Source organism: Berghia stephanieae, chromosome 5 (genome assembly GCF_034508935.2).
Source record: "Berghia stephanieae isolate SIO BIC M18660-M18661 chromosome 5, UCSD_Bste_1.3, whole genome shotgun sequence".
In the NCBI taxonomy this organism is placed as follows: domain Eukaryota; kingdom Metazoa; phylum Mollusca; class Gastropoda; order Nudibranchia; family Aeolidiidae; genus Berghia; species Berghia stephanieae.
The window spans coordinates 65,829,923-65,842,999 of record NC_088364.1 but is presented as its reverse complement, the minus strand read 5'-3'; the positions used below and the strand labels follow the sequence as shown (position 1 = coordinate 65,842,999).

Sequence of the window (13,077 nt, the reverse complement as noted above, 5' to 3'; positions counted from 1 at the left end):
AAATTGCTCTATATCAATGCTCACGTTGTTTTTGTTTTTTAGGGATTTTTTGTTATTGTTGTTTTTTTTTTGTTTTTGTTTTGTTTTTTGTTAGTTTGTTTTGTTTTTTTTGTTTTTTTTTTTTTTTTTTTTTTTTTTTTTTTTTTTGTTTTTTTTTTTGTTTTTTGTTTTTTTTTTTTGTATTTGTGGAAATACAAAGTACAAGGTTCCCGGCCAAATAGATTTTTTTAAAAAGTATTTTACCATGCATTGAAGTTGATGGCAGATTAGATCTGATTTGAAAATGAACCAACCATTCACGTCATGTTCCCTCGGGATCGTTTTCAATAAAATGTCATTTCAGTTAATGGCTTTCACGGATTAATGATTATTTTCCAGGAACTAAATTAGTACTGATGCGTGAAAAGAAAAACTTTGTGCATGTATTTTATTTTATGTTTTTATGTTTTTTTTTTTTTTGTTTTTTTGTTTTTTTGTTTTTTTTTTTTTATCCCATTGCAACCATATATTTATTTATAAGGTGTCTCATCATAGATGGGAAAAATTGGATGGGGTTCATGGTCTCAAAAAGTGGGCAGGGAGGTCACTTAACTGTGTCGTCTATACCCCTATATCTGTTTTCCAATTTGCTTTCTCTCTTTGTCTTGGAAAGAGATTACTTGCTTTTGTCCTTTCCCTTGTCAGAGTCAAATGTATAGTTAAAGTTTTGGGATTTTTTTTAACCTTGTAAATCATATTTGATATGTATTGTTATATCTGTTTATTGTTTTGAATGTATAATATTGTAGGTATTCCGAATTCCTTTTTAGTCAGGACCTGTGCTTGCGTCTGGATGAGACTTGTTTGGTGATCGTAAACTAAGAACACTGATAGTGTGCTCTTGGAATCTACATCTGTTCCCTATTAATTTGCAACATTCCCCTTTGTCTTACTTTTTCTCGTGTGCTTTTAAATTGTAACTCTAGTTTTTTGTACCAGCCCTTTTTTCTTCCTTTTAACAGGCGCTAAAATGAAATTACGTAAATGTGTTGCAAGCTTCGTAAAACCCTAAAAAACTACAACACCAAATAACATTTTTTTAAATTTTTTAAAAAGTAGATGAAAAATAAAATAATCCTTTATGACAAGGATTCTCTCGTGGCAATTAATAGTTATTTTAAGCTTGCCACTTAACACAAAACACCACAACACATTGAGTGTTAGTGCGTGGTAGAAGTAACAAATTTAAGTAATCCACATATACATTACAGTGAGATTGAGATTCTCAGATACGTCGCAACCAATAAGCAGCTGTTAAAGGCTTGATTGTGCAATGATTTCGAGTTATCTATTATAGTGGTCGTTTTAGAATATATTATTTGCTCTATCATCAAGACGTGTCAGAAAGCCACGCCCGTCCACTTTGAATTGGCTTTTCCGTGTTCATGCACACCCAAAAAGATTCTTTCATATGCCTATCAGCCGTCTTTTCAAACCCTATCATAAGATTAGCGAAAATATGTCATGCTACCATTGAATAAATGTTTCATTCATCCTGTTTTGTTGATAAAGGGGAACCCCGAAACGTCCATTGTATCCTGTTTTCGTATATTAAATTGAAGCTTACATTCAATTTCACATTGTTATTTATTTCTTCGAGCTTCGAGGAGCACCATTTACATTGCTATCATTGAATAACGTTTCTATTCAAGGGGTTCATAACATAAGTCATAGATTATGTTGTTTTTTTTTTTTACAAAGACAGAGTTCTCCAATGTTAGGGGTGAAATTAATATATCTACTACTTTCCAAGTATTTGATGCTAGGAGTCTGTGAATAGAAACCGCGCGCATCTACGTGCACTTATTTGCAGGTCTGATATGGGCTCATTGTTGTAATGGAAAGCTCAAAAAATGACGCAAAATGTTGTCCATTACAACAATGTTAAACTAGGCCCATACGTGGGTTCGGATGTCAGACTTGCATATATGTACACGTCGGCGGGCACTCATAATTTTCATAATGAATTTTATCAGAGGTGAAAAATGTGTTTTGTGTTTAAAAACTCGATTATGTATTGACATAATTATTATTACCGTCCTTTTAATAGTAATATTTATTTACCACCACATGCTGCCCAGTTTTGACAAAGTTCCAGCAAAACACCTCATTTTGAAAGGCTGCACCACTGTCATTCACTATGGGTTGAAATTTTCAATTTCAGAACATTATCATTTTATCTCTATTTATACAAGCCAACATTTTTTTATAGGGGATTTATATAGGGAAGGTTTTTGACCCTTTGAAATCATTTGTATGGAGGTAAAATATAAAAATAAATAGCAGGATTGCAAATACGCTATTTAATTTAGAGTGACTAATACGTTAATCATTTTATTTATATTAAAATTATTATCATTATAATCACCATCATCATTAATGTTTTTGATTTTTTTTAATATAGCGCAATATAGCGCAATATCCACTTTCATCATCATCATCATCATCATCATCATCATCAGCATCATCATCAATCATCATTTCAAAGGGCTTATTTTTTTTATCTTATGGCTCGTTTTTTTTCCTCCTTCTCTAGATGGCGAGCATGCAGTCGCCCCGTACCCAATGCTGCTGCTGCGCCGTCGGGGTATTTGCCGCCATGTTTGGAATCTTCATGCTGTCGGCGGGGATCTGCATCGTGCTCAACGTCAACTATATGGAGGTCAGTCTTTAATTATAATCTAGTCCATCTCCACTTCCTCCTCCTCCTCCTCCTCCTCCTCCTCCTCCTCCTCCTCCTCAATCTCCTCTTCCTCTTCAATCATCTCCTCCTTCTTCTTCCTCTATCCTCCTCAGCCATATTCGTCCGTGTTTCCTCCGCAGCTTTCTCCCTATCCCCCCCCCCCTTCCCCTTCCTCTTTCTTATCCTACTCTTTCTTCTTCTTCTTCTTCTTCTTCTTCTTCTTCTTCTTCTTCTTCTTCTTCTTCTTCTTCTTCTTCTTCTTCTTCTTCTTCTCCTTCTCCTTCTTCTTCTTCTTCTTCTTCTTCTTCTTCTTCTTCTTCTTCTTCTTCTTCTTCTTCTTCTTCTTCTTCTTCTTCTTCTTCTTCTTCTTCTTCTCCTCATTCTCTTTACCTACACGCATAGCATCGAGCGATTGAAATTATGATTGAGTGATCGAAGTTGACCGTATTTACTTATCTTTTTGTGTGTTTGTTTTGTTTGTACCTATATATGTATGTTATCCGGTCCCTTTAAAGATAACCTTCATCCGTAGCCTTAACTCTTATAAAATACATTAATTGTTGATAAGGGTATAGAAGAATATATATACCTATCATATCTAATTAACGTCATATTTATGCGTTCCTGATATATCCAGTATGTATTAGATATGACACGCATGTTTGTACAGCATGATATCACGTATTATTACCTGGAGAATGTGTCACATTTTCTACACACAATGAGTCATCTTAATGATAAATATTTTACTGTCAGGCCTATTTAGAGCGGACTCCTTTATTTTTTCATTTAACAAATATGGGCCTTTTAAATCTGGCGGAAAGTACTTTGCGATAGACGATCGTCCTATCCAAACGATAGCAAGAAAATATTCTTGTCTGTTTAACGTTCTACAAACCGGTATTTAAAAAAAAAAATTCGATTCCCAGGCCCATGTAGCTCTGGAGGACTACTTTGCTTGCAAATATCTTGACTTGCTGTCACTACCTTAGAACCCAAAAAATTCCCTAGGTGTGTGTATATTTGTGTGCGCAGCTGTTTCTATGGAGGTACGTGAGCGACCAGCTGATAAATAATAGATTAATCCTCGAATCCTCTGTCACGCGGATCGTGCTACAGGCGAGTATTTTTGGGATCGTCAGACGGAAAGACAAGAATTTAAAAGTTAACTGACGTACTCTGGAAATACACGTGTATTTTAAACATTTAGCGAGAAATCTCGTCCTTCAAATATCGATCGATTTAAACGACCCTCATCTTGGCAAAATCGCTCAAACCTAGAACTTGATGAACGACCTCGCGAGGCCCCAGTTTTGAGAGTTTTTGCCAAGATGTGTGTCATTTAAATTGACCGATATTTGAAGGACGAGTTTTCTGGCCAAATTTTTAAATACGGATTTTTTTCCAGAGCACGGCAGTTAACTGGTTGAATTGGGAAAGTGGTAGCGGCATGAAACGCAATCGTCACAATTGTCGTTGAAACGCCGTGTCACGGTAATTGCAGATCGATTAGACATTGTTATAAATGGATAGATCTAGATCTACTAGAGACGGTGTTGTACTCGGAAGAAAATACAAAAGAAAAACCAAAAAACATTTAAAAAAAAAAAAAAACCACAGTACTGCCATACTCTGGAAAAACCCAAATTTGAAAATTTGGCCATAAAACTCGTCCTTCAAATATCGATCGATTTAAATGACCCTCATCTTGGCAAAAACTCTCAAACCTGGGACTTCACGAAGTCCCAGGTTTGAGATTTTTTGTCAAGATGAGAGTCATTTAAATCGATTGATATTTGAAGGACGAGTTTTCTGGCCAAATTTTCAAATTTGGGTTTTTCAGATGTACGGCAGTATTTCATGTATCCGTCTGACTAGTGATGATCATCCTTCCTATAGATGTCGGAGTAATTTGCCGTGTATAGTTTATTATAACGAGAGCCAAATTAAATAGAGGGATTATTAAAGTCGGAGAGTATGGGGGGGGGGGTGTCGTTGTTTTCCCCCCGTCTAAATGTAGCAATCTCAATCGTATCAAATTGCAAATATGAGACATCAAAGATCGGGCGTTGGAATTACAGATAGAACATTGCGTACCTGTAGTAAAGAGTTACGAATAGACACTTGACAATTTTAGGTACTCGATTTAAAATTTATATTTTAGATAATAATTAGTGAATAACCATTTCTTCTAATTACAGTCTTCAAGATGGTATGTATTTGTGGGGGAGGAGGGGGGAGGGGAGGGGTGATATGGGCGGAATGTTTACATGTGACGTCAAAAAGGCATGTGCGTGATGTCGGGTTTTGTTTGTAAGGGCGAGCTGTCAATAATGAATATATAAAAACGACCTCTTGTCTGTATATCTGACGATCAATACTTTTATAAATTACTCGAATCAGATGTGAATGAGTACCAGACTTTAGGTAGGGACGAATATTGTAACAGCGTTAGTACAAAAATGGTGCTTAGCAGGCGACTGATACTGTATGAAATGGAAATATTGGGGGATCGGGAGTTAAAGGAAACATTGTGAAGCGCATTAAGCGTGATTATTCCATGGGAAAATGCACTGTATAAATGTTCATATTTATTTATTTATTTTTATTTATTGTTTTGTAAAAACAACAAATAAAATCAATAACATTGTATCTGTCCGTTCCCCCACTCCTCCCCCCTCATCCGCTTCAACAGGTTGACACGAGCGGGTTGCCGCCAGACCTCCACAACGAGGACGGCAAGAGAATTGTTGGCATCATCCTCATCTGTGTCTCCATCTGCACCCTCGGCCTAAGCGCCACCGTCAGCATCATCTACTTCGCCTTCTGCAACCGCAGCAACCCTCGGCACGCTGCTGTCGCTTCATCTTCAGCAGCAGCAGGCACGAACAACGTCAATCACTCCAACGGCAGCGTCCAGCAGCAATTCTCACCGTCGGTGTCGAATCCGGCAAATAATATTCATCATCCCTATCCTAATAATAAGCACGTGACCAAGGTTGCGGCCATGCACGGGGGTGGAGGCACCGGTGGCTCCAGGAGCAATCTCTCGGGGAGTCAGACTCCTCCGAACTCTTTATCCGCTGCAAAACAGAGGAGGCAAGCCGCGGGTTCACACCCCAACATTCTCTTACCAACACCTTCTCACGGCCAGTCTCCTTCCGCCGGGTCAAAACGAGGGCGAAGGAATATCCCGAAAAAGGGCAAGACGCGTATAAGAAATAAGAATAAAAGTTTCGCCCTACCCACTCACACGGAAGAAGATCCAGAGGCGGCGAAATCCGTCGTGGATTTAAAATCCCACCGTGGTCTGGCTTCGACTGAAAATTCGTCCAATTCCGGGTCGGGCATGGCTCCGAGTCAGATTGGCTCCACCATCACCGACGATTCCCGGAATCCAGCTTACTCTACCACGTCCTTTATGAATGCGCCACCGAGTATCAAAGCGTCACCTGTGATAATCATCGACGGACCGAGTAGCCCTGCTATTTCTCCCAACCCCTCACAACCGTCCTTGACCCATACAACATTGACTACAGCAGGGAATGATGGGTCATATTCTAATTATAATTCTGAAAATAGCATCGTGAACGATGAGGAATCTACAGTTGTATATAATGAAAATGAAATTGCAAGGACTACTGAGAAAATAACATCCTCATCATCAACATCAACATCATCTCCATCCACACATACCTCACAACCCTATTCATCTATTGTACATTCTAATTCTAATAAAAAATCTCACATCTACTCAAATCCTACTTTCGAATATGATAATAATTCTATAACAAATAATGATAATGTTAACAATACTAATGATAATAATAACATTTCAAACTTAACTAGCTCAACTATTTTATCCCTTGATCATGACGCCTCAGAATATACCACAGACGACACCCCGTCCTCTACGCCTCCCTTGAGCGACAGACTCACCCCACCTCTCCGACAGCTGCCGACACACTCATCCTCCGTCGTCACAACAACAGCGACTTCCTCCAACGGAACCGGAAATGCCGCTATCGCCACCTACCCAACGCCCTTGATCTCTGCTGGGCTCGATCTCGGTGACGAAACGGAGCAAAACCCGGAGGAAGGTCCACAGTCAACGGGAGGTAACCCTGACCCTACGAGCTCTTCCACCCATAACATCTTGCAAGTAAAACCTCACCATCGGCAAAACCCATCCGACCCCACTGCCATCACCGCCGCTATGCAAGCCGAATCTTCGAATCCGTCCGAGAAAAGTCTAGGAGAAGAAGATTTTGTCTCAGATCTGCCCCAGTCTTCAAGACACCACGATCGATACCACAATGAGAACAATAGAAGACAGTATACCGTCAATATCAGCAACAATAATATTGACAATGCAGAAAACCGCAGTGAAAGCAGGTCGAGCTTTAACTCCACCTTTTCCACAGACGGGGAGGAAAGAGACGACTTGGAGAGAATGCAAGAAAAAATGAAAGAATTATTGAAGTGATTTGCATAAATTTTAATGATTGCCATTACTTGTTGACAAATTATAACACCAATTATTTCCCCCTGTTACTGTTACAACAGTGTTGATGATATAGACAAAAATTTATAACAGCTTTAAAAAAGAAGAAAATACAAAACACGGAATGTTTCGGGTTCAAAGCCCTTCTTCAGCCATTGTATTTATGTTTTTATTGCTTTGTTGTTGTTTTTGTTGTTGGCTGCAGAAGGGATTTGAGCCCGAAAAATCCTCTATCGTGTATCTGATTTTTAAAGTAATGTATTTATGTTTTTATTGCTTTTTGTTGTTGGCTGAAAAAAAGGATTTGAGCCCGAAACTTTCTGTGTTTGGTATTTTGTTCTTTTTTAATTAAAAAAAAAAACAAAAAACAAGCTGTTCATTTTGGTTTATTACTTTTTTACAGTCCACAGCTTCTAGCAGCTCAGTATCACGTTGACTTGTGTTGATGATTATAATAATATTATATCCTCTTATCAATTCCATAGATTGCATGATGTCGTAGATAGAAAAAGTATTTATGTTCGAACGCAAACCACCAACGCCCGGTTTTAACATATCAAGATTTATTTTTTTTCGTTTAAATCAGGAAGTGTTTTCTCATTATAGTTTATTAGTTTTTGTTTTATGTTTGTTTTTAGTAGCTTTATTTGTTGGGTTTTTGTTTTGATTTAGGTTGGTTTGCTTTTCTTTTTGTCTTTTTTGTTTGGTTTTTTTGTTTTCTTGTTTTTGTTTTGTTTGTTTGTGTTTTGTTGTGTTTTGTTTTGTTTTTCTTTTCTTTTTTTTTTTCTTTTTTTTTCTTGTTTGTTTTATTATTTTGGGAGTATTTGTTTTTGTTTCTTTTTTATTGTTTTTGGTGTACCAATTTTGTCGGAGAAAATAGTTCAAGTAAAGTTTGACTGTGGTTCTCTCCAGATAGTTTTCAATTTTGTATTAAAACATTTTGGATTTGGATAGAGAGTGACTGGTGATTTTGTGAATCATTTTGACACAAGGAGAATCTGTGTCACTGCTGACCTCAACAAACAACAAACAAACGTACGTTATTCTATATTACTTTTTTGCCCTGTCATCTCTGCCCGGCATCTGCTCATAATTTGTATTTTTTTACTTATTAATTTAGAAGAACCATGACCACAACAACAATCTGACGGAAACTGCTGTATTAACACTGGCGATATCACCACAACAACACAACTTGCAGAGCTGCCTACTTGAAATTTCAAAAATCCGCAAAATTCATGGGGAAAAAAGGAGAAAAATTCACTTTAAATAGTTTTAAAAATAAACAATTTGCTTTCAGCATGATTCAAAAATGCTCCAAAATCATGATTATAAGTTCTAAGGAGCTAATCTTTCCTTTTCAACAAGATTTATTGCGTCAGAGAGGCGAATGCAGTTTTGTAGCTGGAGCCAAAGAATTCGTGTTTCTACGAATTTTTCGTAGTACTAGGCAGGTCTGAACATAACACATTTCAGTAAAGTCTGCATGGTTAACACGCCCATGAGTAGATGTGAATAGTGTGCTAAATATTGCAACGTTGAGTGACTCCCTATTTTGTTTTTGTTTTTTTTTTTTAATATTAAATGTGTTATATATCATATCAGCAATAGGACTTTAAAATGGACCAAGTGTTTCATAAAATGTATGCCCTTAACAATATATTGGACATTACATATTGCATATTCTTTGAAATAAAAATATTTAAAAGAGGGAAACAGATAAAAGCATAGAAGGAAAAATAAACATCCATTTTTATAGTTGACATTTTCTAAATGCTCAGTCGTAAATGTATTTTTAAACCCGTTCTGTCACACAATTCTACCTGGCTATCATTTTTTTTTTTTTTGTTTAATGTATATTACGGGTCAAAGAAAATTACAGATACACACCAAGCTTTTCCACACACAAAACTATTATTATACAGTAGAATCCTCATAAAGTCAACACTCTTAAAGTCAAATTCTGCGTATTCCCATTTTTCTATTCTTTATCTAAGTACGTTCCATTGATAATGGATAAAGTCAACCTTGCTTAAAGTCAACCAACCTTTCTGGTCCTGTGGGCGGTGTTGGATTTATCAGGATTCCACTGTAATAAGGAGTCGACTTAATTTTACGACATAAATCAGCACATAATTTATCACTGTCACGACAAGTAGGATAATCAAACATAACCAATGGTGGTTATATTGCAATACTCTGGAAAAATATGTTTTGAAAATTTTAATTTGCACAGAAAACATTCTCTAACAGTATCGATCGATTAAAATCTCAACTTTGAGAGATTTGGAATAGATGAGAGTCATTTTATTTGACCGATATTTTAAATGAAATCCCAGCTTCGAGAGCTTTCGACAATATGAGAGTCCTTTTAATCGATCGATATTTATTGAAGGACGAGTTTTCTAAACAAAATTTATAAAACGTAGTTTTTTGAGTTTTTTTGTCGGAGCACGGCTGTTTTCACACACACACACACACACACACACACGCACACACACACACACACATATATATATATATATATATATATATATATATATATATATTTGTGTGTGTGTGTGTGTGCGTGCTTGCGTGTTTATTTATTTATTCTCACCTCGTTTTGTTACATTCTCCAACAACGTTTCCTCCAACTCTTGGAATCTTCAGGGAGTCCTGGTCTCTGGGACTGGGAGGAATGTTGTACGCTCCAAGAAACTATCGAGCACTCTACGTGGTTCAAGCCAACTCCCGTCAACCATATACCTATATATATATATATATATATATATATATATATATATATATATATATATATATATATATATATGCATACAAACATATACGGATATATATAATGTTGTGAACAATCCTCAATGCAATGTACATTCTTCTTTTATGATTATATATATTTTGTGAAATATTCTGTTGATGAAATGTTAGTGATCATAATAATAAATAAAATACAATGCAAAGGTTACTGCTTGGAGCTCGAAAATAATAAACGTAACAATAATGAAAAGGTATAGAAGCTTCCATTTTAATTTACGAAGGCAGATATTGTGAATACTCCAGGTGTGTCTCCTTTGTAAACAAAACACGATGAAAGATGCACCAAAGACAAAATCGTCTCATCTCTCTCATTCGTCTTTGAGAGTCTCATTCATTGTGTTTGGTTGTGAAAGGGGACACCCGAAACGTTCACACCATCTGTCTTTGTAAATTAAATGTTCTGTTTAGATTTTTTTTTTGGGGGGGGGGGGGGGGGAGCGGGGGCTATTTTTTTTAACTGTTTTTTTTTTCCTCTTTGTTTTTGGGGTCTTTTTGGGCATTGTTATCATACACAAGTGTTTCAGATTTTTATCTGTAATGCAGGCAAATTTTAAAATACAATTAGTACTACGTACAACGCGGTCACAAAAGCTGCCGTATTTTGAAATAAAAACCACGTATTTTTAAAATTTTGGCCAGAAATCTGCACCTTCAATAAATATTGATCCATCAAAATGACCCTCATCTTGGCAAATCAGACCTGGGACTTGCTGCAAGTTAGCCGAAGCTGCAAAGTCGGACGATCTTGATGGCGAGAGGCAATATTATTATTCTGTCAAAGGAAAACTCACATTGTTTAGGGATCATAGGATGAGGGTAATGAAAGTGAACAACCTTGTGATAGGCAGAATCTTTATCATGATACCAGTGGTGGATACCAGTGGTAAGGGAACAAAAGCTGACCTTGACCTTTTTGCAAACTCCTGATCCGAAGATCCTTCCTGCGTTACCTACCCTTAGGTATCGCAAGGGAAAGTGATTGCATGTCTGATTGTTTTGTTTGTTTGTTTTTTTCGATGGGGGGGGGGGGGGGGGGGGTTGTTTTTGGGTTGTTTTTTTTTTTTTTGGCTGTCGTTACTTTTTTTTTTTTGGGGGGGGGGGGGGGTGTTATGTTTTTCTTTTTTTTTTTCTGGGAGAGGGAGGTTTGTTTTGTGTCTTTTGCTGTTTGTTGGGGGGGGGGGGGGGTGTTTGTTTGTTTGGTTTTGTTTTTTTTTGTTTTTTTTGTTGGTCTATTTTAATCGATGTCGTAATGCCATTCCAGTCACATAGTACGTATATGAAATTGGGATTTTTACATTTTAATACTAATTTTGCTTGTTGAATGAATTAGACATAATATGTATTCTTATATAACAAGATATGAAGTGAGTAGAAAAGTGCCAGAAGACAATAGAGAATAAAAAAAATTTTCGCGGCGGTGGTGGGGTTTGAACCTGCGACCTTATTGGTACGACAACTCCGCCTGGCAGGTGAGAGCGTCGCTCTACCGTGTGAGCTATCCACGAACACAAAATATTCGTTTCAAACCCAAAGTCATTTCTAGATCCCTCTCTCACCCACTTCTTGAGATCGCCGATTCGTTCACCACCATCGCGAAGTAATTTTGACCAGCAGTTAAGCTTAATAGCCAATATTCTCATCACAAACATATAACATAGAAACGATTGAGACATGGAGTATGCTCCGGTGTATGGGGTGAATTTTTAATTCAGAAAAGTGAGTGGAGCAGGCACTTATGTTGGTAACAACAAGATATGAAGTGAGTAGAAAAGTGCCAGAAGACAATAGAGAATAAAAATTTTTTTCGCGGCGGTGGTGGGGTTTGAACCTGCGACCTTATTGGTACGACAACTCCGCCTGCTTGTTTTTATTAACATAAGGATAAACGCCTAATTTTCTTTACGTTTAACAGGAGTGTGATTCGTGTTATATTAATCCTCTATTCACTTTCTTCAAACATTTTGTTGTTGTTGAGGAGTTCTGTTTTTATTATTTTATCTTCTTCGCGAATTCTATGGGGAATATTGAGTTAATAATATCATAAATTACTTAGTGACTGATTTGACCTTTTATAGTGGGCAGGGAGGCTCTTACTGTGTCTTCTATCCCCCTATATCTGTTTTCAAATTGCTTTTTGTATTTGTCTTGGAATGAGATTACTTCGTTTTGTCCTGACCTTGGCCAGGATCCTTGACTGGGAGGGATACAGTCGAATGTATAATTATCGTTTTGGGAGATAACATTTTTTTTCCTTGTAAATCATCTCTCTGCTATGTATTGTAATTTTTTTTAATTGTAAACATTTGAGTGTATTCCTCTTAGTGGGATCTTGTGCTTGTGTCTGGATGACACTTTTCGGTGATCTCAAACTGAGTGCACTGATAGTGTGCCCTTGGAATCCACATCTGTTCCCTATTTAAACCAGTCCCTTTGTCTTACTTTTTCTCCTGTCTTTTTAATTGTAAATCTAGAATGTTATTTCGATCCGATTTTCTACATTTTTACTGGCGCTGATATGACGCCGTAAAATTTAAAAAGAAAAACAACAATACTTAGTGACTGTACGTATCACATTCCCACGTTGAAGGAAACTGAGAGGGAGATTGACTTCCACCTTGTGGGCCAGGGGAGACAACTCTTGTTATCTTTTATGTCGCCATATTCTCGTCTCTTTCCTCTCAATTATCTGTTCATGCTGTGAAATTTGTCTTTTTGATTTAGTTTCAAGGGCCATGTATGGTTTTTTTAGTTTGTTCGATTTTTATTGTTTTTGTTTTTGGGTTTGTTATTTTTTTTTTTTTTTTTTTTTGTTGTTGTTTTTTTTTGTTTTGTTTTGTTTGTTTTTGTTTTTTTTAAGAGGGGGGGGGGGGGGGGGTGTCGGGGTTTCTGTTGTTTGTTTGTTTTCGGGTTTGTTTTTGTTTTTGTTTTTGTTTTGTTTTTTTCTGATTATTGATTTCTAATATGATTAACGTGTAGATACGTCGTGTATCTACCCAAAAAAAAAATAGTTGTTGAGCTCATACTTGTTTGTCATTGA

General features: G+C 36.7%; 1 protein-coding gene across 5 annotated transcripts in view; it reads left to right on the top strand.

Annotated features, from left to right (window-relative positions):
- LOC144973429 (uncharacterized) overlaps positions 1 to 8,995 on the top strand; it is a 100,867-nt gene extending 91,872 nt beyond the window's left edge. For 3 of the 5 annotated variants that reach the window (XM_078915878.1, XM_078915879.1, XM_078915882.1), the window contains 2 exons: positions 2,576 to 2,701; positions 5,418 to 7,309. In XM_078915878.1, coding sequence (XP_078772004.1) covers positions 2,576 to 2,701; positions 5,418 to 7,208 — 1,917 coding nt within the window. In that variant the 3' untranslated portion in view covers positions 7,209 to 7,309. Of the gene's footprint in view, positions 1 to 2,575; positions 2,702 to 5,417 lie in introns of all 5 variants that reach the window. The other 2 variants (XM_078915881.1, XM_078915877.1) reach the window with 1 other exon arrangement.
- The last annotated feature ends 4,082 nt before the right edge of the window (positions 8,996 to 13,077 follow it).